The sequence below is a fragment of the Phodopus roborovskii genome, unplaced genomic scaffold (genome assembly GCF_943737965.1).
Source record: "Phodopus roborovskii unplaced genomic scaffold, PHOROB, whole genome shotgun sequence".
NCBI classification, from domain to species: Eukaryota; Metazoa; Chordata; class Mammalia; order Rodentia; family Cricetidae; genus Phodopus; species Phodopus roborovskii.
The window spans coordinates 6,669,665-6,695,173 of NW_026125506.1; the positions used below are offsets into that span (position 1 = coordinate 6,669,665).

General features: G+C 48.8%; 1 protein-coding gene across 1 annotated transcript in view; it reads left to right on the plus strand.

Annotated features, from left to right (window-relative positions):
* Nucleotides 1–25,509, plus strand: part of Ksr2 (kinase suppressor of ras 2) — a 313,418-nt gene that overhangs the window by 268,209 nt on the left and 19,700 nt on the right. The window contains exon 15 of the mRNA XM_051176529.1: nt 25,236–25,332. Coding sequence (XP_051032486.1) covers nt 25,236–25,332 — 97 coding nt within the window. The remainder of the gene's footprint in view (nt 1–25,235; nt 25,333–25,509) is intronic.

Consider the following 25,509-nt stretch of genomic DNA (forward strand, 5'->3'; position numbering starts at 1 on the left):
CATGGGCTCCCGGATTTGATGTCTTCCCAACCCAGTCCCTATTGCCTGGTCACTGCTCAGTTTTTTTGCTTTGGTCCCATCTGATTGTGTTTAAGATAATTAAGCCCATATATCAAATAATAAATAGATATTGACTGTTTGTCATGGCGAGTATGAGGATGGATTGACCACTGCGATTCTGTTCCTCTGGATCAATGGGAGCCATGGGGATAGATAAATCCTGATCGTGACTGACAAGAGGAAGATCAATAGTCGTATTAATGTATGCACCCGGACCATCAATTCCAGTTGGAAGTGGGACCTTGGTTAGGTAGGGGAGTCAGAGATGGAGGGAAGACAGACAGACAGACAGACAGTCAGACTGTCTGGGTATTTTCAGACATGAAATAGGCACTCCATGATTATGGGTGTGCATAGGAAGGCAAGGGGGGGGTTTCACCTTCTTGGTGCTGAAATCCTTTCTGCCCACTGGCAGCATGCTTATTCGTGTTTGGCCCTGTGGTGTGATGGGAGAGGAAAGAGAACAGCATGGATTATCAGGGACACCTTGTCCCATAAGCACTAGTGACCCATCAGGCTGGGGAGTGGGGTCAAGAGAGTTGGGGTGAAGTTCTGAGCTTGTGTTCCCTCTGAGACTTGCAGGAGACCATGCTGAGCTGGCCGCTAAGCTTTTGTCCATAAATGGCTATGGAGTAGTGGCATAAAACTCGGGACCCCCTGTGTCGGGGATGCTAGAGGCCTGGACCTGGGTGTCAGAATGCCTGGGACAGTGGCTCTCAACCTTCCTAATGCTGTGACCCTTTTACAGTTGTGGTGGCCCCCAGACCGTAAAAGTATCTTTGTTCCTACTTTGTTCATAACAGTAATTTGCCGCTGTTATAAACCGTAATGTAAACATCTGTGTTTTCACTGGTCTTAGGCAACCCCTGTGAAAGGGTCAGTTAACCCCAAAGGGGTCGGAACCCTCACGTTGAGAACCACTCCCTAGGAGATTCCCCAAGCTGATTGCTGCCTCTGTATCCTTCCCCACCCAGAAGCCCCGGACCAGAACCAGCGTGTCAGTGATTAGACCTGGGGGTTTGCTTTGGTGCTTGTGTGAACTGAGACAGCCTAGCATCTTCCTGCCTCAACCTCCTCAGTGCTAGAATGACGGGTGCTTTATGGGGAACGGGGGACAACTCACCAGGTTTGGCAGCGGGTACCTTTACCCACTGAGCCATTGTTCCGCCCCGGGAGCCTTCTTTTCAACAGCATTCAAGGATTCTCTCAGGTGATGAGGGCACAGCGGGTTGGAAACTCTTTAGAGAGAGGCAGTAGCCTCATGAAAAGACCCAGGCACAGGCACAAGAGAATTTGAAAGATGCGTAATCATGGGACACCTGGAGCTGGAGGAAGCAGGGAGAGGGTCATCTGGGACCCGGAACAGTCAGCCATCCAGTGAGGAAGCAGTCTGTGGTTCCGGGACCTGGGACAGGCGAGGCAGAGCTGAACCGTACCCTTCAGGTCACTGTCAGCCTTAGAGGTAGTCATCGGTGCCACTGTGTCCAAACTTCCTGCTGTGAGACAGTGTAATATCTGATATGCCAACTCCACCTGTGGCCTCAGGCAGAGACTGTCCATTTCCAGGAGGGGTCATAGGTCACACAGGGGTAGGGCTCTTCGTCCCCCTCTCCCAATCAAGTGGACACTGAGGCTGTCTCAGTGTAGGTAGGGAGTGTTATGAGAGGGCGTAGGGCATTCTGGGAGGTCATTCCTAGGAGCAATAGCTTCAGTTTGTCAGCATCTGGTGAAGGGTCAATGGAAATACGATGACGATGACGAGGCATCCTCTCTGGGGACTGAGCGGTATTGACTGACGCTAGAGCCAGTCTTTGATGTTCCGCTACCAATGTCCTTTGAGAGTAAGGGAGGGAGGTAACAGCTTGGCTCACTTCTTTGAGACAGGAGCAGGACTTGGATGGGAAACTCATTAACAAGACCGTTTGTCTTGTAGATGCTGGGCATTGTACTGTGTGGGCTTTATATCCGTAGGCTCTTACGGTCGTGGTCATTTCACTGGCCTCACAGTAGGGAGGTGGTTCGTCAAAGGACACACCAGTCAAAGGACTGAGCCAGAGTATGACCTAGACCCTCTGAGTCCACAGCCTGAGCCTTGACATCCTGAGTCATCTCAAAGACAGAATTCTTTGCATGTTCTTTTGGAGAGGCTACTCTCCTGGGCCTCCAAGGCAGGCTTTGCAGCTCATGTTGCCAGCCTCTTCTGTAAACCTTGGGGATAGAGTCAAATTCTTGGGAATTTACCACCATAAGAAAAATTGAGGTGCATTGTGAGCTCTTATCCATCCAAGCTGAGCCTCCATGTGTCCTCCAGTACCTGCCTGGCCTTGTGGGCCACCAGGGAACAATTGGTGACCACCCAGTCACGTGTTTGTGGATTGTAGTGGCATCTTGCCTTGCCAGTGAACTTGTCGTGGTGGCCACACTCTTTGGGCATGGTTTCAGGTACAGCCATGAACCATTATAAGGTAGAGGAGGGGCTGGCAGAGAGCAGCGGAAGGGCAGAGACGGCATCTTCTGGAACAAGAAGAGCGTGGTGGTTACTTACTCTTCTCTGTGTTAGTGCTCCCCTAATAAATACCTATCTACCATTTATCTTGGTTCAGGTAGAATCATTTAAACCCTACCTACAGTGAATAGTTGTTTGTTTGTCTTTCATTCTGGTATTTATTCTGGTTTCCTGGGCTTCCGTTTTCCTGTCTGTACAAGGAGAGATAATAGTCCCATCATCATAGATGGAAGTGAGGATGAATGGACACTGATGTGGACCCCAGAGCTCAGAACTGACTACACACAAGGCCAGCTTCAGCATTCATTCATTCATTTGAGCCATTTCCACTAACGCTGCCTTGGAGCCCAAACAGTGGCAGAAATACACAGGCCTCATCCCGAGCTGATGTATTGGATGAGTGTTCTAGCACTGGTAACATGCTGTGTGACCTTAGGTAAGTCGCCTGGCCTCTCTGGGTCTCGGTGATTTCCTCTGCAGCATGGAGAGGTTGCCATGTGTGTCCCCAAGTGGACAAGAGGAATAAGAAAAATGACAAAGCTGGAAACCCTTGAAAAGTGATAAGGACTGTGGAAACACGGAGTTACATGCACGCACACACACATAGGCACGCACACATACATGCACGCACGCACAAACATACATGTCATCATATGTTTATCGATTATACATAACAATGGACTCATGATGACATTTGTGTACACGCATGTAACGAATTATTGTGCTCACCTCCATTATTCTCTCTGCTTCCTTGCCCCAGTGCCTCCGTTTTCACATAACATGGGCTGATATTAATGGTTAGGAAGCAATGGCCATGGTACCCACCCCTTCTTCAGCCCAAACCCTTCCATGGTCTCCATGGAAGTGTCTGCCTTTGCTCTGAGGGCGCGTGCCGAGCGGCAGTGCCCCCTCCCCAACCCCCCTCCTGTCAGTACCCTCTCTTTGACGACGGTAGACAGGCTCGGGGCTGAGAAGTCGCTCCCGCTTTTAATCAAAAGGTTTGTCTCTGAGTTCTCTTCAAACGAGGATTCCGTTTCTTCTAGGTGTTCAAAAGCCTCAGAGAAATGCCGTAGAGGGCCGAGATCAGAATGCTTCAAAAGCAGAGGTGGGTCCCAGAGCGTCCTCGGTCCATCCCCAGCTGTGCCCATCCCTCCAAGGCAGTTATTAGCTCAGTCCTTGGGGACCCACAGCCCCAGATCAAGGGCTCTCAGTGGACTTGTTTGGAAGTGTTTGTAGACTATTGAGGACTGTCATCTACTCTTGATCACTGGGGTCTGATTCCTCTTCAAGCCACCCCGGCCGCCTCTGACAGCTCTCTCGGAACTGCCGGTAGCATGCACGCAGTGGCTCAGAGAGCTGCCATTCTGTCTTGTCAATAAGCGCACAGTTCCTGGGCCTTCTGGTGTCACGGAGCTGCCACCCTGCACAGGAAGTCTCTTCTCTTCCCCTCCTCCCCCACTGTGAGCCACGGAACTGGTGCACCCTTGACACCCGTTACAGAAGGGAGGGGACATGGGACAGGGGACATGGAGCTGGGCTTCCCATCAGAGGCTGAAGCCAAGCACAGGGTGTGGGAAGAGGAGGGAGCAGGGGTTAGGTTTGCCTGGCTCTACCTATTCTAGCCCCTAGTTTCTTTGTTTTATGAAATGATTTTGTCAATGCCCACATTGTCCCTACTGAGTCATTCACTTCCTGCTCTGCATTGTTTGACCCAAGCTGGGCCATTGGAAATGAACAATCATTCACCCATCCACCTGCTGTCCTCCCCATCTTCCTGTATCTTCACCCTCATTTTCCCACTGTCTATATACCCATTCATCCACTGATCCTCCCATTCAGCCTCTACCTCATCTGTTCATGTGCCCATTCTGTTTACCCACCCACCTTGTATGTATTGACCCGGCCATTTCTTCTATTCATATAACTATCTAGTATCCATCCACCTTCTCCAACCTCCCCGATACCACTAATATATCGATATTCCTATACCTAGCTGCGCATCCATATCTTTACTCCTATTTCTGCCTCTGCTTAACCACGTATCCTTCCATCCACCCGTTTGTTCAATGTCTATTCACCTACCTCTCCATATACCTGAATGCAGACACCATTAACCTAAACACCTATCTATACACCTGTCAGTCCATGTACCCATCTACTCATCTAATATCTACTGACCTATGTCTTCATCTACCTCAAAACAGACACCATTAATCTATCCATCTGTCCATACACATGTCCACCCATCAATTCAATATCTGCCCACCTCTCTCTCCACTCAGTAACCAGCATCTATCTACCTAGCCATCCATCCATCCATGTTTCCATCTACCTTCCCACTAATGTAGTCTAGTCATTAAATAGTAGCCACTGAGTTTCTTTGTCCTGTCATGTACAACATAGTATCATGAATGAAAAATTGGGGTATTTTTTTTCTGGGCCATGGTGCAAGCAGGCAGTACTTAATGCTTTAAGTCAACTCCTCAAGGCCCAAAACCATGGCTGGCAGGCAGAGCTTGAGGTTGTGTTTGGCATCAAGCTGTCTCACTGGTTTAGAGATAACAGTTCAGAAACCTGAGGGATCATCCAGCCATGGGGATTCATCTCACTGCACAGCTATGGATGGTCATCTCAGGTCACTTTCCAGATAGGAAACCAAACAGATGCCCCTGCCAAGAAAAGACGGGTAGTTGGGGCTCTAAGAATCACCCCCACATTTTCTTCTCTTTGGTTTAAACTCAGTGGACGTTTTCACTGATGAGCAGGGCAGGGGTCCCTACCAGGGCACCAAGGGGAGGAGAGGCCTTGTCTTAGCTTGATGCTTTGGAGTAGGGTGGATAAGCAGAGGGCGGTATTGGAGGGTGGTGGGAGTAGTCTTTGATGGTAGTAGCAGGGGACAACGGGTCCTGAGGATTCTTGGTGCTGTCTCTGAAGGTGGTGGAGAGCTGAGGTGGGGCTGCTTATTGCTGACTTCACACCCCATTAACTCCCAACTCATAATAATTTTTCAGCAACAGCTTGCAGTTTACTTGCTCGTTATTTATAGAGAATGTGTTTGCTAAGCAAATCAGTAGTTCAAACAAGATCGCAGCAGGGGGAGCTTGAACCCACTCAAGAGACCCAGCTTGAGGGGACAGTCTCAGCAAAGCTGGCTGTCTGCAGGCAGAAGGGAAAGCCAAGAGCAGATGGACAGCCAGCCCTATGGTCCCTACCTTACAATTCCAGACATCCACATTGGAGCTCCAAATAGCCCCTCTGAGGAACAAACTGTGCCTTCTCTCCTTTTTGCCTGAACTTGACCCACCTGCCAGTCTGGGTCTATGTTGCCTTTCTCGTGTCCTGGTAAAAACCTTTGTTTAACCTGGCAAGAATATGCTTAGTGACCAAGTGTGTAAGCTGGGTCCCTGAAAGCCCTTCTCTAATGGGAGATGGGTGGCTGTAGGATTTTGGCCTATGGTCAAGAACTCTGTTTCCTTTAAGGGAGGCGTCTTGGACTTAAGCTTGCACGTGGAAGCGTGGCTCACTCCTGGTGTTAGGCACCTGTCCTAGTTGCAAGCACCCCAACAAAAAACAACTTGGAGAGGAAACAGTTGATTGGTTGAAATAAGAACTGATTTGGTTTCAATTCCAGGTCACACAGTCCATTATTGCAGGGAATTCAGGACGGGGACTCAAGCAACTGTCACATCACATCCACGGCCAAGAGCAGAGAGAATAACGACATCTTTGCTTTCTCTCAGCCCACTTTCTCTACTCTTATACTGTTCAGGGTCCCCCTGACTAGGGAATAGTGCCACTCACAGTGGGCTGGGTCCTCCCACCTCAATTAACAACCAATACAATCCCCACAGTCATGTCCTCAGGCTGATCTGATCTAGATAACCCCCACTGGGACTTTCTCCTGTGTCAAGTTGTCCCTGGGCAATCCCTTGGGACGCTACGATGCTCACCTCTTCATCTGGTTCCCTGGGGTGCAATCCAAGGGACAGTGACAGGAACAGACCTGCTGGCTGGTATCTGAGTGCTTCTATCACACAGGTTCAGACTCACGGGAATGACTTGGGGTCATATTCAGTATCCCTCCAGAGGTAGTGGGAATGCCACTCCTGTTTGAAGGTAGCTTCCTGAAACAGCCAGGAAGAAAGGAAAACTAGAGCTTTAATTACTGCAAGGGTACTAGGGGGTGGGTGGGGGAGAGACCCTGGTGTCCCACCCTGCCCCATCAGGCACCTACTACAGACCATCCTACCACTTCCCTCTTCTCAAGGAACCTGGGGTTTGTCTGAATATGCTCAAGAAGTCACAGCCTTCCTCAGAGCCTCAGTTTCCTGGCTGACAGATGGGGACAGTGAGAACCCATTCCCAGAGGACCAGCTAGAGGATGGAAACAGAGGATGTCTCTAGCTGACCGAGAAGCACGCGTGTGAGGAAAGAGCAGTGGGAGCTGTGGTTCTCTTGGAGTCTTGGCTTTTTCCCCCTACGGCTTCCCTTCCACCCACCCCAGCCTCCGCTCCTTTGCTTAGCTGTGTATCACTGTACAAGTTGCCGTGTACAGACTTACCCTCTCTGTGCGTGCCCTGATGCTGATGCTGCTCATCTATCGAACAAGAGAAACACAGCACACACACCCCCACGGAGCTGCCATTCATGATTAATTAAGTGCTTTGGGGGATATCAGGCACATCTAAAGATTAGTGGCTATTGTTGGTAACGTTGTGGGTAGAGCCCTTCTTCATTTATCTCTTGATTTTTTTCTCCTTGTATTGAAATCTGAGCTCTATAGGGTAAGGGCATGATCCCGGATGAGCCCCACGTTGGGCGCCATCTGTAAGGAGTACGGTTTTTTCGTCTGCCGCCGCGCCAGCCCCAAATAATGCACAGAGACTCTGTATTTGATATTATACTGTTGGCCAGTTACTATTTTTTTTATCGGCTAGCTCTGTCTTAAGTTTTAACCCATTTGTGTTAATCTATGTATTTCCACGTGTTCTCCTTACCGGGGAGTGAGGCAAGCATCTGGTCTCCCCGGTCTCTCCATGCTGACTCCTCCTATCTACTTCCTCTTTCCTCCTTGTCTCCTAGTACCGCCTATCTTCCTTTCCTATTGGCCAACAGTGCTTTATTATTAACCAGTATGAGAAACATATATACATAATGGCATCTCCCATCACATGACCATCCACCTCTCTGGGTTTTGGTCTCAAACACAGAGCCTGGCTTTGTAGGAGATGCTTAATGCATGATGAATGGATGGATGGATATATGGATGGGTAGATTGATGGATACATGGATTAATTAAATGAAGGATGTTGTCTGTCAGGTAGCACATACATCTCCTAAACACTGTAGAGTTTGGCTGCTTCTCTAAGACACTCATTGCTGCTCCTCTGTTGTGGCGTGAGCCTACCCAGCCTGTCTGTGTAACAGAAGTCAGAGTGGCCTTGCCTCCCTCAGAAGGATCTATAGCTTCCTAATTTGGAGCTTTTATATCACCCCAACCTGAAGCCAGGCATTCATTTTCCTGTGGTTTGGGATATTGCCCTGAGAGCTTGTATCCTCCGCTAGGGCAACAGATTTTTCTGAACCACTGAGCCATCTCTCCAGCTCTGCTTGCCTTCTTTTCAATGGCTTTAATCTCTGTGGTTTTGGTTTGATTTCATACCTCTCTAGTGACCACCCAGAAAGCTATATACTTCTTGGTGCTTTCCATAGCAGACCCAAGCAAGGGTCAGGTCCATGGGGCAAGGACATCATCACTCCACTGTGGAAAACCCTAGACAGATGAAGGCTATTCCTGCTGCAGGATAGAAGATTGGGGGGAAGAGAAGGAAAGGCAGGACACCTAGCCAGGGGCCATCAGATTCCAGCTTCTAAAACAGCCCTTAGTGGCAGGGGAGGTGGTTCAGTTGGTGAAGTATTACCCTTCCATGTATGAAGACCTGACTTTGAGTCTTAGAACCCATGTAAAAACGCAGGCATGGTGGTGTATGCATGCCTGTAATCCCAACATTGGTGAGATGGGAGGCAGAGTCAAGTGGATTCCTAGAAGCTCGCAAGCCAGCTAGCCTGGTTCCAAGCCAAGGGAAGGATGGGAGGGAATGCAAGCATCTTATGTTACTGTCGTTACAGTCATTCATATTGTCATGGAATGCACCCAAGATGCAGGGGACTCATCAAACCTCAGGTGGCACTGAGACCTGTCATTCCATTCTGTCTTACCGCAGACCTTACTATGCACATTGTCTCTAGCATCTGCAGTTTGAGATGTGACATTAAAAATGACATAGGTGCTGGAGAGATGGTTCAGCAGGTAAAGGTGCTTGCCATGCAAGCCTGGGGATCTAAGTTCAACTCCCACGACCCACATGTTAGAAGCAGAGAACGAATACTGTGAAGTTTCCCTCTGACCTCTGCACACAAGCCCTGGGGCACACCCCAATAACAATAAATACATTTTTAAAAACTAATACCAATTCCTGTTCATTTCTTCACAATGTCACAGATAGATCTATTTTTAATCATACACCTTAGCAACCCCCATTGCAAGATACTGAACCCAGTAATCTCACCTTTTGACTTAAAGGAAGCTCTTTGTGGCTCCTACCATTTCCAAGTTGTACCATTCTTGTACTTTGGGGCCTTTGTAAATTAAAACAAGGGCCACTGGGTCCCCATGCCTGAGTTACCACAGTCGCTGACCTGGTCACCGGGTGGCTCTTGGGTGAATAACGGGCAGGTGGCATATATAGCATGGATACGTTGATCAAAGCAGTGATTCATGTCCTAATCATGCCATGCCAGAGTGATGTAACATGTGATTTCATCATGTCCCTATAATGGCCTGCAGCTGAAAATACATGAAATGTTTATTTCTGGAATTTTCCGTTCCCTTTATCACACAGTAGTTCAAGCTCAAGTAGCCAAAACTACCAGAAGCAAAACAGTAGAGAGGTATAGGGAACATCATCTCCTTGGCCATAACAGCTGTGTTTTACTTCTCGGAGCCTATCAGAAGCAGTCCTGATGTGTGGTCTAACTGAATTTTTCAGAAGACCAGAGGGGCTCATTGAACCCAGCCTTCAGATGAAACAGAGGCTCACACAGACAATGCAGCATCCAATGGAGGGCTTAGCAGTCACTTGGTTACATCCCGATTCCTCACATGCATAGTATTGTTGTCCTGACATTGCAGGCCGGGAAGCTGAGGCTCAGAAAGGTTAAATGACATGCTTAGGCCCCTTGCTGCACAATTGACTGAGCCCACATCACGCTGGGCCTCTATTCTCCTGCAGAAGGAAGTCTGATGTCTGATTCTCTCTCATTGAAAGATTACACACACACACACACACACACACACACACACACACACACACACACACACCACATACCATAGACTCTTTCCTATCCTCCAGATGTACTTTTTCTGGGAAGCCACAGCCAGGCTTGTGAGTGGCACAAATCAAGTTTCTATGACCACAATGAAGAGATTTCTTAATCTTGGGAGCAAACAGATACTCATAATGTGAATGGCAGAACTGAAGCTCCAGCCTGAAGCTGGCAACCCAGGAAAGAAAACAGCCATGTTTGCTAAGTGGGAAGAGAGATGATATTGGCTCAGGAGAAAAAAAAAATGTCATTTTTCAGGCAGCCGAGAGGAATGTTAACATATAACCTAGAAAACCAATAAAAGACCTCAGACTAATTCTTCCAGGCTGCCTGCATGAAATAATTCATGAAATTGCATCCAAGAACCCTGACATTTCGCTCTTAATTTTGATAGAGAAGACCTTTTCTGAGGCCTGATATTGGCAGCAGGTATAATGATTTGCAGATTCTTCCCTGGCTGTAGGTGATCAGGATGTGTGTCCCCCCCAATCAAAAGGTTCAGAAATGGTGTTGTTAATCAATGTGTATGTCCATTCATCTGCTTATCCAGACAATCTCCTGCTCAGTCAGGGAAGGGACCTGGGTCGGGAATCACAGTGCCTTCTAAGACACACCTAGAAGTCTCACAGTCAAGGGCAAAGGAAAGTAGAAGAAACCTCCAGAAACTGCTATGCCAGAAAGGAAGTTTGGGGTCAAGGTGCACAAAGGGTGAACAGAAGATAACGAGAAAAGATAACGTTAGAGTCTGATTCTGTAATGTCCCTTGAATAGGTTCAGGAGTTGGGATACTTGGTCCCTGGCTGAAGGGTGAGAAACTTGGAGGTCATGCAGCTGGCTGGAATGTGAGGAACTTTGTGGACATGTCTGGCTCCATGCTGGCGGGGGTGGGGGGGGTGGGGGGGCAGGGGTGGGGCGGGGCTTGAAGACCATAGCCTGACCCTGCTTCCTGCTCTCTGCCGATTGTCAGAAATGTGACCATTTGTTCCCTGTGCCTGCCAGATGAACCACGCCCCCCCCCAATTATCAGCCAAAATAAATCTCTCCTGCATTAACCTGCTTCTGTTGGGCATTTGGCCACAGCCAGATAAAGCGATGGATCCTGGCGGGATGGCCATGGAGGCACGAGGCATTTTGAAAGAAATGGGAGGTTGTATTGGTTCCTCTTCTCTTGCTGTAGTAAAACACCGGGCTGAGACAGTTCCTAAGAGGAGCTCATTCAGGCTTGCAGTTGCAGATTAAGAGTCAGTCATGGCAGGGAAGCTTGGCAGCCAGCAGCAGGTAGGAGAGGGAAGCTGATGGTATATGTGACCCATAAGCAGGAAACAGAGAGGGAACTAGAAAGACACTGATGTTTAAACTCACACAGCACTGAGGTGATGTACTTACTCCAGTAAAGCCACTGTTCCCAAGTCTACCCAGACAGTGTCACCAACTGGGGACTAAATGTTCAAATGCATGAGATGGGATGGGGTGGGGAAGGGCGTCCTATTGAAACCACCGTAGCAGCTAAAGAAGGGGAGAGAGAATGGCTTGTGTTATGCAAAGATTCATATCTGCCAGGTCAACCAACTAGGGATGGAAAGATAGTTGGGGTTGAATTCTAGAAAGTTCCAAAGACAAATGTTGGAATTGACTGCACAGCAGATAGTACACTGAATCCATCTGAGTGGAGTGATCATAACATGTCAGCTGGGGCCACATCTCTTGATCCTCAGGTTCCCCTCAGGCCTCCATCTAATGTTCTGTGTCTCACTGTGTGACGTTAAATCGGCCATGTTTGTGTCTGAGCTGGACATGGATGAGCTTTTGTTTTCTCTTCTCCCTAAATGCTATGTATGGTACGAGAGCTACTTTTAGAACATTCACGTTACAGAGAGTCAATGCCTCTATGTGCTAGAGATGTTGCTATGTGAACTATCTAGAGATGATTTAAAAGGATGCAGGACCTTCAGGACCATGTGCAGATGTCATACACTGATGCCGTGTGGTTTTGCATCAGAGAGCATCTGCAGAGTTTACCATCTGTAGGGTGGGATCTCGGGACCAGAGGGACAGCTGTGGTCCGTTGGGACTAAATGGTGCCAACTGGGAGGTGTATCATAAAGCGCCAAAGTCCTGGGTGATTTCATAAGAATGGAAAGTGTTGGGGACCTGGGAGTTGGCTCAGTCAGTAAAGTGTTTGTCTGCAAGCATAAGGACCTAAGTTTGGGTCCCCAGAATTTGCATAAAAGCCAAGCACAGCAACATGTGCCTGTAGTTCCAGAGCTAGGGAAGTGGAGGCGTGAGGGTCCCTGTAGCTTGTCCACTAGACATTCTAGCTAATGTGGGAGGTGCTCCTGGTACAATGAGAGATGCCTCAAAAAATAAGACAGGGAGCAACTGAGGAAGATACCTAGTGTTGACGCCTGCTTTCCATACACACAAGCTCCCAAGCTCCCATGTGTACACACACACACACACACACACACACACACACATACACACACACACAAGCATGCATGCACACATACATGCACACATACACATAAACGCACAAACATGCATGCACACATACATACACATGCACACACACACAAGTGCACACACATATGCACATGCATGCACATGGATGTACAAAGAAGAGTGGCTGATGTCTCGATACTCATTACCCAAGCTGTGCCATAGAATATTCACAGCTATCCTGACATGTGACTGCCGACACTGACCCCGTTTTACACACCAGGCTCTGAAAAGCATCTCCTTCCTAGAATTCTTCCCCAGAAGCATAGCTCCACTTCAAGGGCTGGCAGTGATCTCATGAAAAGCCAGGGTTATAGAAGCAGAACACCTGGACTGTGCATTGGGGGCAAGGGGTGGCACCCATTACTTGAGGGTCAGACCCTGCGCTTTTATTTTCCCTGTGCGGCCAGCCACACTGATCCATCTGACTGTGACTGACATGATATGGTAATTTAACAATCAAGGAACTGGGGCCAGGGCTCTGGACCTGAATGGTGAGGAATAAGCATTCTTGTTGGCTCTGACTCTTCTTGTGTATAACCTGGCCCAGGCTAGGGTCCCTTCCACTTTAAACCGCCAGGCAGCACCAAATTCACACATAACTTCCATAGCAAAAGTGGCTGCCCATTGCTTGGGAACCCCGGGTCTCCATTCTCCAAGTTGCATAGAAGCTGGAGTGTCTGTGGGATTTGCCAGAGGTGGGGGGTGTGGGGGCAGGCAAGATTACCAAGGCAAACATCGGAAAATAATTCTCTCAAGTGCCCTGGAGTTGAGAGCTTAAGGAGAAAAAAAGCTCACATGAACTTGACTTGTGATTTCACTGGTCTCTGAGAAATTGGCAAAGGCTTACATTTTGTTCCTGCACCTTCTAAATTGGGTTTTTGGGGACTGACAGGACTTTCGATGAGAACAGATTAAGAAGGTGAAGCTTGGCAGCTAATGGAAATATTCGTAATAGGGATTACAAGTTTTTTTTTTCATCTTGCCTGTGAGAAATGTGGCAGTCTTTTGGGGTGCAGCACCCCTTGTCTCTAATCTCCCTGAGCACTTATCTTCTGTTTTTAAATGATGGGGGAGGGAAGGTCACATCCTCACAGTGACTGGCTTGCTATCTGGGACAAACTAGAGAAAGCTATTAAGAAGAAGAAGAAAAAAGAAAAGAAACTGAATCTCACCAAGCAGAGATTCCCATTTGCCTGTAGTTCTTTCAAAGCCATCCCACAGCCTGGTTTTGTACAGATGGAAATGTCCATGAGCATTTGTGGAAAAAAAAATGTTTCTTAAACACGAAGAAAATACAATCCCGTGCCAAGGGAATCGAGTTTCTCCAGGAATCCTTCTTGCAAAGATTGACCCAACCACAGCATCTTTGTTGAACTGGCTCATGTTCTTTCTCTGCTTGCCTCTCATGGCCTCAATTCATCTAGGAATTTGAGATTCACTAATCTACCGTAGCCAGTATTTATTGAGAGTCGTCTATACTCCCATCTCTTTGCGCGTCTATTAGAATTATTATACATTTCATTTACTGGCTTTGTATCTGTGGGCACTCATATGTCATGGCATTTGCATGGAGGTCAGAAGACAAGCTATGGAGATTGTGTGTGTGTGTGTGTGTGTGTGTGTGTGTGTGTGTGTGTGTGTGGTCCCTGCCAATTGGACTTAGGTCATCAGACTTGGCAGCAGGTGCCTTTACTCGTTAAGCCATCTTCTCTGGTCGTCACCTATCTTTTAGTCAGGGTAGGATACAGCAAGCTGCACAGACAAAGGCCCGTGAAAAACTGTCCCTTAACATAGTAGCTCACTCACTGAAGTCAGCTCTAGGTTGGGCTGTTCTCCCTGTGGTTGTTCAGGCAACTGGTCTATGTAATCCCGTGATGCTGTGTGTCATCACAGAGCCTCCTTGGTCCCGACGGGCTTTAAATTCCCCAACTGTAAAGTGTCAGGCCTTTTGATTGGCTGGAGCAATTAACATGACTCTGCATAAGCAGGAACAATGTGGAGGGGGAGGGGGCGGGGCAGGGATAGCAGCCTGGAGCAGGGTTTGGTGGAGATTAATACTGTAGTATCCATATAAGAGTTTCACAATCAACTCCTCCCTGGTGCTTACAGTTAAAGAACATCCACATTGATCCTGGGACCTGGTTGTGCCTGACTCCGAATTCTACGTTTCTTGTCCCTGGTTGTGACTGCCTCCCCACCCCTACTCCCAGAGGCCCGGTCTCCTGTCCAGTCCCTTTTCCGTTTCCCCTGAAAGCGAATGCTCCTTTTTGCAGAGTCCCCCAGCTCCCGATTTGTCTCCATTTCTATTGGGGTTGTGGATTTGTTTTCCCTCCATGATCCAGCCTGGCATTGCCACCCTGGCCCTCGTTGGTTACCTCAAGGCCCTCTGGTGAGGCTTTGAGGGACAGAGCACAGGTGTTTGCTGCACAGGGGGCAGAGCAGGGGTTGCACAGTCTGTGGGAGACCCTCCCTGCCTGGACGATGCTGTGGCTTGTCTTATTCCCCCCCTTTCCCAGCACAATGCAACTGAGGGATTTCTGTGACTTCCCTTTTCCTGAGCTCATTAAGCTCAGGAACTCACACAGTGTTTGCATCCCATAGTTTGCTCATTGGGCGGGTACAGTTTATTATGTAGCTCAGTGGCTTTTTGTGCACGTAGAAAATTGTACTAATATGTGAATTTAAAACATTTCAAAACCTTAAGGAAGTAAGCACTCCGTCCGTTAACAGACAGCCTAACTCCCATCCCATCATCCCATGTCCTTCAACACTCCGTCCATTAACAGCCACTACAATTCCCAGTATTCCCCCTGCCAATAGCAACCCCAACTGACAGTTTGAAACTCATTGGTTTTGGGGGGCACCGCAGGCAGAAACAGCATTCTCCAAGGGTAAGAGGCCAGTTCTGGCCTTGCCCTGAAGATCCCTGACTCCAGTCATGAGCATGCAACTAACTACACATGTAAGGACATGCAAGACCTCTGTACATGTAGACTGTGGCATGGGGCATACAAGAACTTACCTATACAAGCATGTTAGTCAGATTAGCATCACTGTAACACGGGATCCTCATGAAAACAGAGGATGGTTTATTCGTGTTCAAGCTCAAGGTGGGGGCAGCCCTTGGTCTGATGAGGCCAAGTGTATCTGTATCATAGTAGCATGGTAGGAACACAAATCAGAGGTACTAATTGCACCTTGGCTCGCTGCTGTGACAAAAACAAATAAACAAACAAAAAAACCACCCCAAGACAAAAAAGCAAACCAAAGAAGGAAGGTTTATTATTGTCGTTTTGGTTTGGTTTTTGTTTGTTTTTTGCCCTCAGTTCCAAGTTGCATCTAATAGTCAGGAAGCAGGGGGACATGGGTGCTGGACTCATCCCACTGACTCCAACTACAAACCCAGTGTGGCTGAGATCCAGATTTCGTTAGGGACAAAGACAGTCACATTTCACAACGTCACAAGACATACGCCTTCTGGACCATTTTCAAGTATTAAAGATGTCAATACCACTGGCCATAGAACAGGCACTGGGCTAGATAAGACCCTCAGGCTGTGGTTGGTAACTCTGTACAGGCCTAGGTGTTTTCACTTTTCCTAAATTCCTGCATACTACTCCCTGGAGCAGTGTGAGCAGAGGGCTGGGAGGCTCAGGGCAAAGTGGACCCAGCCTCCATTCCCCCCGGGTCCTGATGCAGGATGTATTCCAAATTCCAAGTAAGTCATTAGCCCCTCTGACCTCCACATACATACCACAGCATGCATCCCCAACACACACACACACACACACACACACACACACACACACACACACACACACACACGGGACTAAACTTTTCCAGGGGAGACACGTCGTTTGACTTTCTGGGATGCACATGTTTGCCATGTGCCCAGAATTTGCAAAACCAGGTCACCAGACAGTGAACACACCGAACTGCTTGGAGCAGGAGCTCGGCTCATGCTGTGCTCTGTGCTTTGACTCTGTGTTTCTCATCGGCTCAGTATTTTCCAAACTCGCTGCAGAGAACAAACACATGCATCAGGTCTCACTTCCATCTGACTCGGAGCCCCTCCTCCCTCTCCCCTCCTTTCCCCTTTCTCAATTTACAAAAGTAACACGAGTTGATTGGAGAGAAATTAGAAAGGAGTGATAAGCTGACAGAAAATGTGCAAAGCCCTAGGTCCCAGCACTCAGAGATAACGCTGCCAATACTCCACGATCCATCCTCTTCGCCGGTTTTCAATGCATATAAATTAGGTGAGAGATGTATACATTAAAAAAAAAAAGTGGTTCAGCTTACTGTTTGGATGAAAAAGAAGTTTGACCCTGACTGATGACATGTGCTCACAGAAGTTCCATGTCCAGCCCTGGAGGGGAACAGGGTCAACATCTGTCTGGCCCTCTGGTCATCTGTGGTACCTGATGGGGTGGGGGACAGGAAGTGTAGAGCCCGTGTTAAGACAGAACACTTAAAACCTATGTTGGTGGTGTACCCTGCTCTCCCCAGCCCCGTGCACTGGGCCTTATGACTTAGGGGACAGATAAAAGAGTCAGACCTGGAAGGGGATGTCCACCCCTGGTTACAGCCAGAGCACTCTGCTTCTGAATCTGCTCCGCCACATGTCCCCACCTGTGGAGCAATCCCCACCTCCCAGCTGTGCTGGACGACTTCACAGTGGCCACGGTAGGAAGGTTGTCTCCCCTGAGCTCAGTGGAAGAACGTGGTTCCCGGGGCAATGATCTCAAAACCAGGGGACTGCTCCTCTGTGAAAGCACCCTTCCCCAGAGCTCTTAGAAAGATGTGAAGAATCAAGGTACAGACTCAGATCCAGAGCCTGTTACCTACCATGGTAGTGAGAGGAATCCTGCTTCCTGTACACAAACGTGTCCTTTGTAAATAGCATCCCTGCCACAGGATGATGGTACACGAATCTCTGTGGCTTGTCAGGAAAGCCTCCAGATAATGGAGACCACTGCTTTACCTCATTTCATCTCTGATGTGTGCCCAGGAGAGGGTGTTCACACTGAGCAAGCACACCTCATAATAAAAAGAATAGAAGCTCAAAGCCTGTGGTCCCCTGGTGGGTGTCACCATCACCCCAGCAACCCTCCAACCTGTCCCCCAGTTCATAGAGCACCATTGCTTCCAGAGATTTCTGATGAGTTGCTTAAGATCACACACTCTGGAAACCCAGGACAGTTTTTCCAGAGCTTCCCTTTCTGAAGTGTATGCTCTGAACTAGCTGGGCTTACTGCCTCTGTTTCCCCGATCCGTCCCTCAGGAATAGTCATAGCACCTCAGAGAGATCCAGGAAAAGCATTCCGCGGAGCTGGGGGCTACCTCAGGCAGTAAAGCGTCTACCCTGGCAGGCATGAGGACTTGAATAAGACCCCTGTGAACCCGTGGGAAAAGCCAGGTGTGGTATGCCTGCTAGGAGGCAGAGACAGGGATCCCTGGGGCTTGCTGGCCAGCTAGCCTAACATAAAGGGTGAGGTCCAGGTCTCAGTGAGGGAGGAAAAAGGGAAGAGTGAATGAAAACTTTTTTAAAGGAAGTGGGTAACTCTGAGGAACCACACCAGAGCTTATCCTCTGGCCACACACACACACACACACACACACACACACACACAGACACACACACACACACACACAGACACACACACACAGACACACACACACACACTGTGAATGACATGATTCAGCTAATGAAAGTTGCCTGGGAGCCTCTGCCTTGTCCCTGACACCCTAGGTAACCCTCAAAGATAACTGTCCCCCCCAAACAGGATGCTACTGACTTCTTGGGGGAGACTTCATAAGGAACACTTGGTTAGCAGCCAACTTCTGGCCCCTTGGCAGAAATCTCAGATCCAGCCCTAGGAAGAGAGACAACAGAGAAAGACCCCAGAGAATGCGTGTTTCCCTCTTCCTGTCTGTCCCCTCTGAGTCTGCAACAGGGTTTGGTGGGTCAGCATGGCAGAGCTGAATTATCAGAAGCCAAGCTCCAGGGTCTGGGAGATGGACCAGTGGAGGAGAACCCGTTTACTACAGAAGTGTAAGAACCCAAGTTTGGATCCATAGCAACTGTGTAAGAATCCATACACATCTGGAACTCAGCGCCCAGGAGGCGGAGACAGATGGATCCCTGCAGCTCATTTGCTAGCTGAGTCAGCCAAATCAGTGCCTCAAAACATACAGTGGAGACCAATTAGGAATGACACTTCATGTCAATTTCTACCTCCATGTACATGGATACCTCACAACACTCGGCCCCCACATGCAAAGCCAAGATCCTTTCCCCCTGGGGTCTAGCCTCAGCTCATTTCAGCACTATTGTTTCCTTGCCCTGCTTGCACGTGAGCCTACCACTCCAAGCAAGCCCTTTCTTAATGGAACTCCATAATTCTTCATTTCCCAGGAACACGCTGGGTCAAGCAGTTGACAAACTGCTGGCCCTTCCCATTTTTATAAGCAGCTAACCTGGCAAATTTTTTTATTATTATTATAAGCTCCCAGAGTCCTGAGGTTTAATATCTTCAGTGTTAGATTCATGGAGGACTTGGAAGTTGAAGATTGCCCAAGGCCAGAATTTGATGGGATGTGCAACTTGTCGCTCGGAATATGATTTGTTGGCTCAGGGGAGGGGAGAAAGAGCATGGGACAATTAAGTGGGACCTGAGTGTTGCAAAGTTGGGGTGAGGATGCTGAGTCGAGTGAACAGTAGGCATTTGTAAATCTCCCTGACAGCTGGAGAGCTTTAAAAATAACAATTGATTTTTACAAAACCAACTTCCCTGGGAGCTCAAGTTGGAGCCTGGGAAGTTTCTGCCTAGCTTGGAAAGACAAACACTGAGACAAGCTCTTGGGAGTCTGTCCTTGACCGGGTGACTCAAGCACCCTACATGGAGTCCTATCTTGGGGTTTTGCATTGACTGGGACAGCAGCTGGGACTCTTCCCACCACGTTTCTTATGTGCCTGGCTTCTTCACTAAGTTCTCAGTGACAAGGTGGCCTCCCCAGAGTGACCTTCTACAAGGAAGCACTTGATCACCCGAACCACATATATCCCCGGTGACTCAATGGCTCAGAGTCATCATTCAAGCAGTCCATGCCCTGGACGGAGGCCCTACCTGCATGGTGTCATGGATCAGTACCGACTGCTTACTGGATTAGTGTCTCATAGCTGCTGTAGCAAGTATCCAGAAACACAGAAATTGAAGTAGTATTTAAAAACATCCATTTTGGAAATCAGATGTTCAAATGGGACTCCCTGAGTTAGACTCCTGGGACTCTCTGAGTTAGAATCCCAGTTTGGACAGGGCTATGCTCTCCCAGGAGCTCCTGGGGAGATACCCTCTTCCTGTTTCTCTGGCTGCTTGCACTATAGCCGTTCTCCAGAATGGTCTGGTCTGGTGGTCTAGCTTTGTGATGCGTTTCCATGGCCCCCTCCACTCTCAGAGCTGCCTCTGCCTTCTCTCTCCTATGGAGCCACCATGATGATTCAGGATTGTCCTATCTCCTAACCCTAAATCAGTCATGTCCACAACGCCCTTTTGCTTCAATGGATGCCACTCAATGGGACACTCGTTTGTGGATTACTGTGTTAGCCTTAAGAGGTGGTTCCCCCTAAAAGACCATCTCTCTCTCTCTCTCTCTCTCTCTCTCTCTCTCTCTCTCTCTCTCTCTCTCTCTCTCTCTCTCTCTCTCTCTCTCTCATGTTCTGGGTCCCTTGGGCTTGCTGGTGAGCAGTCAGGCACAAAGAGAGAAAGCCAGCCTCTGTCGTGGCTACTGTCTGTGTCAAAGGAGACTATTTGGACAGAGACTTGCTGGATGGGCTTGCCTCATTTCTGATAAGCCCATGGTAGGCTGGCTCACAACACAGATTTTCCACCCCAGGGTCATCTTGTCTAAAGGCTTGCTGTACTTCTTGGATAAAAAGTTCAAGGCAGCCTTGGGGCTCTTGCCAGAGGCCAGGCTGGAGGAGGTGGAGTAGCCTGTAGAGAAGGCAAAGCCCTAGTCTTTGTGGAGAAACCATTTTGTTACTCAGAGAGATACCAAGGTGTGTGTGTGTGTGTGTGTTTGTGTGTGTGTGTGTGTGAGTGTGCGTGTGTGCGTGCACACACACTTGTATATACACTGCCTCATACACTAAAGGAGAACCAGTTAAACCTATGAGCTACTGTGAAGCACCTTCTCCTGACCTCCAGACTAACTCTCCTGAGCACAGCAGCCCCCATTAATCTTCATTGCCTTTGATGATATTGGTAGAGATGTCACAGCTGTACTTACTGAAGATCTATGTGCACCAGGGTCTCAGAGGAAGATGCTGTGTAGCAAAGGATGGGCCCCCAGAGCACAAGGGCCTGATCTAAGGAGCCTGGGTCCTAATGCCAGCTCCAAACAGAGGAGAGACATCTACACACCCATGTTCTTCCCTGCATTGGCCAAGATATGAATGCTGGTTAGTTGTAACTGTCAACTTGATACAACCTAGACTCACCTGGGAAGAAAGTGACAATGAGGGGCTGTCCATGTCAGGTTGGCCTATGGGCATGTCAGTGGGGGTTACCTTGATTGTTGGTTGAGGTGGGAAAGTCCACCGTGAAAGTGGTCTACCCCCAGGCTGGGCCCTGGACTGTATAAGAGTACAGAGACTTGAGTAGCTAGCAAGATGTGTTTCTCCTCTTTCCACTCATGGTGGCGGGTATGGCGTGACCTCCTTCCTTCCTGACCACTGCTCTGTGATGGACTGTGACCTGGAATTGTCAGCAAGATAAAGGGAGTCACAGCCACCAAAATGGAACTAGAACAACAGGGAACCGACCCGAGTCTTCTGGTGAACAGGCAGGAGGCTTTTTGGTGTTCCATTTGCAACACCAGTGATGAGCCCAAGGATGCTATGCCCGGCGGAAGGAGAAAGGCACAGAAAATGAATACCCGTGGAGAGCTTTCAAAGGCCACGCTCAACCAAGTGTGGTTGTGCTCTTCTGTAATGACAGCACTTTGGGGGAGGGGGGTTGAGGTAGGAGGATCTGGAGTTCCAGGCCAGCCTGGGCTACTCAGAGAGACATCTCCTCAAAATCCTAGGGCTGGGGTTGCAGCTCAGCAGCAGAGTGCCTACATAGCACACGCAAGCTGGATTCCTATACGAATGCAGAAGAGGAAAAAATGACAAACTGCCGTGGACCAGGTAACTTATAAAGAAGAGAAACTTAGTCATCTGTGTGGAGGCTGAAGTCTGAGACTAGGAGGCCAGCACAGTCCCGCTTTGGCAAGGACTCATCATGTTACACTCTGCCACCTTCACGCTGTGTTCTGGCGTGGTGTAAAGTCACCGAATGAACGCTCTGGGTGAGCCTCTCTGAGGGCCCTCTCCCCTCATCCAGCCCCTCTGTTGGTTCTCACCTCTCGCTGCCATCACAGTATCACACTGAGGTCAAGGGCGTCAGGGTAAGAGCCAGGTGGAGGGAGGCTGCGGTTATTTCAGCTCCTACAGATTGCTCCTACTCTGGGACAAATGCAGAAGCATTGCCATTAGGATTTTATGATACTGTAACTCGTATTTGAGGGTTAGTGTGGGTATGTGTGTCTGCTGGGCATGTATCCAGCATTATCTGCATGTTTGGCTGTTGTAGATGAGCCAAATCATAGCTGCGCCGGTGTCCACTCTCTGGCAAGTAGTGTTACGTGGTCAGCAGCCCCAGGTAACTTAACATAGTGAAGACAGGAAGCAGGCATTCTCCATGGTGACCAAGAAGGAATATGAACAAGGATGGGGGTTTCTCATGGCTACCCGAGGCTGTAGATGCCGGGAGTCTTGGAGTCTGGTGCAATTATTTGCTCTTCCTTGTGTCTCAGGGAGAGCTCTGGTCTGTGATGAGTGTAGGTGGCCACTGGAGAATGAGGTATCCGGGGGAGGGAATCCACCCACCGTCTTCCATCTCTGATACGTAAATGTCAACAGAGCAAAATTGGCTTGCTGGGCCAGCCCTTCCTCCACCTCTGTTGCAGAGGCTAGGCCAACTTGCTGCTGTGCTGCAAAGAGGGGGCAGCCTTGAGTCATCTTAGACTGCCTGTGTGCTGGGCGACCTTGGAGGAGTGAATCAAACCGCTTGTGAGTGAGTCAGCTCTCTTGGAACCCTCGCCCTATGCAGGTGAAGAAACAAATCCTCATAGAAGATCATGGCTCTAGGTAGCGTTTGGGATGGTGAGTGGATGGATGGATGGACGGACGGACGGACGGACGGACGGATAGATGGATGGATGGACAGACAGATGTACACACTAGTGAGATAGGTTGGTAGACAGAGGCAGTCAGAAGCGATGCACAGAGGAATACGTCATTTCTCCATTTGTACATGTGCATGTTCACCGTTTTTATTGATTGCAAAGGCTATGTGGACCTACTGTGTGTTGTGCAGGGATCCATGCCTACATTTGTGCATACCTGAGTTCTGGCAAGGCAGGAAGTACCACCCCCATTTTGTGATGGAGAAGATAACTTACTTGTCAGGAGTACTCAGGGTCACATGGCTGGATCTCCCTTCACATTCCAGACACCAGGTTGGACTTGACCTCCTTCGGTCCATACATTAATCTACAAAGTAGGTTTGCTTTGATACACGAGGAAGCTCTAGACCAGAGAGCCTGAGGAGCCATCCCAAGAGGTTACAGTAAGCAAGACTCCGAGCTGGGATTTGAACTGGGATTCCTCCAGTACCAGCTCATTCTACCCCAGGAGTACAAGTGTAGCTTGAAAAAGAGGTTGAACAAACACCAGAGGAGGAAACAGCATGCCCGGAGCACTTTAACAATAAAGCTAGAAATGAAAAGAAATGCATTCAAGCTGTTAATTTTATAGAGACGGAAAATTAATTATCATAATGACTCCCATACTTCTTTTAGGCAATGCTGGCTTCTGGGCGGCCGGGGACGCTCTAGTGAATACAGAATTCCTTCCTTCATTCATCCATTCATCCATCCATCCCTTCATTCATTCACTCATTCATTCCTTCAGCGACTCTTCACAGCACCTGTTCTGTGTGTGTCGGGAGGGAAGCTCACCAGGAAGGCTGGGATGCAGGAACGGGCAGGCTGTGGAGTGAAAAGGTGTTGCTGCCTCTGCACAATGTCCTTTCATCCCATCATTCATCTTAAACTACCAGTCCTTGAAGTAAACCCAAGGAGGCTGTGAATGGGTTGAGCCCTCCATTCAGCCGCTGCCTGATTGGGTGTCATTGTTCTCTTGACACGCCCCCCCCCAGGTGAAGAGACTGAATGGACCGTTTGCAGATGATGCACAGGGCACAGCAGACACAGTGTTACTGCTCCTTCATCCCGGTCCCCACACAGGGACTCCCAGCTGGGGCATATGGCAGACAGCACAGTCTGAGTGGTGTCTGAGGGCCCAGAAGTTACTGGTTTGTGACAGCTCTCTTTTAAGACGCCGGATGGGAGCCAGGCATGATGGCACAGGCCTATAGTCCCAGCAGCTAGGAGGCTGGGCAGGAGGACCATGAATGAGGCTAGCCTGAGCTATATAGTGAGAGTCTGTGTCCAAAAGGGCGAGGGAGGCTGGAGATGTGACTCATTTGGTTCAGAGCTGACCTTACAAGCTGTGGGTCTGCCTGAGTTCAGCCTCCTGGAACCATGTAAAAAAGATGTGTATAATCTCAGCGCTAGGGAGGCAGACAAGGGTGAATTCCCAGTTGCCTACTTCGAGAGTCTCCACTTAGTGAGATCCTATCTCAAAAAAAGAAAAAAACAAAAAAACAAAAACAAAACAAAAAAACCAAAGTGGTTGGCACCTGAGAAATGACAGTCAAAGTTATTGTCTGGCCTCCATATGCATGTGTACACAAATGCATGTGCACCTACACACACACACACACACACACACACACACACACACACACACACACACGAGCGTGCACGCGCACACACACGTATGCACTGTACATACACACACATACACATAGAGAGAGACCCCAGGTTGAGGGACATGGCAGGCCAGCTGTCTTATTCACTGTTCTGTTGCTGTGAAGAGATGCTATGCCCAAGGCAATTGTTACAAGAGAAAGCATCTAATTGTGGCCATGTTCACAGATTCAGAGGTGCAGTCAGTCTATTCTCATCGTGGAAGAAAACATGGCAGCCTGCAGGCAAGAGCTGGAGTGGTCCCTGAGAACTGCATCCTGATCCGTAGGCAGAGGGGTTGGGGTGTGGCTGTGTCTGACGTGGGCTTTTAAAACCTCAAAGCCCGCCTCCAGTGACACACTTCCTCCCACAAGGCTACTCCTCCTAATCCTTCTAGAGCTTTCAGAGAGTCCCACTTTCTGGTGACCAAGCATTCAAATATCTGAGGGGCCCTTCTTAATGAAACCACCACAGACACTTCCAAACCTGGGTCTTACAGGCATCTATGTGGCAGGACATAGCTGATATTCTTAAAGAACCCACAAAGGCACACGCCTTTAGTCCCAGTACTCGGGAGGCAGAGGAAGGCAGATCTCTGTGAGTTCGAGGCCAGCCTGGTCTGCAGAGTGAGTTCCAGGATAGGCTCCAAAGCAATACATAGAAACTCTGTCCGAAATCCCATCCCCCCCAAAAGAATCCACAAAGACCTCTTCACAGATTGTCACCCAGAACCAGCTCTGGGGTTCGGTGCAAGGCCTATTAATGTCACATCAGTGTCGTGGTGACACATCCTCTCAGTCCTCCGAGAGCTACCCTCACTACTGCCAGTCATTTCCCCGAGTGACCTTGTTCTTTTGCTTTACAGCCTCTGTAAGGGACGGACCCTCTACTCTGTAGTGAGAGATGCCAAGATTGTCCTGGATGTCAACAAAACCAGACAGATCGCACAAGAAATTGTGAAGGTACCATGAGTTCTGGGGCCCCTACCTGGACCTTACAAAGACCCAGCCTCCTCTGGCAGTCCCTTCAAAGAATCCTAAGACCCAGGGTCTGGGTTTAGACCCATAGTCTGGACCTCAAAGACATTAGATTTAGTCTGAAAAACACTGGATGTTATGTACAACAAATATGTCAAGATG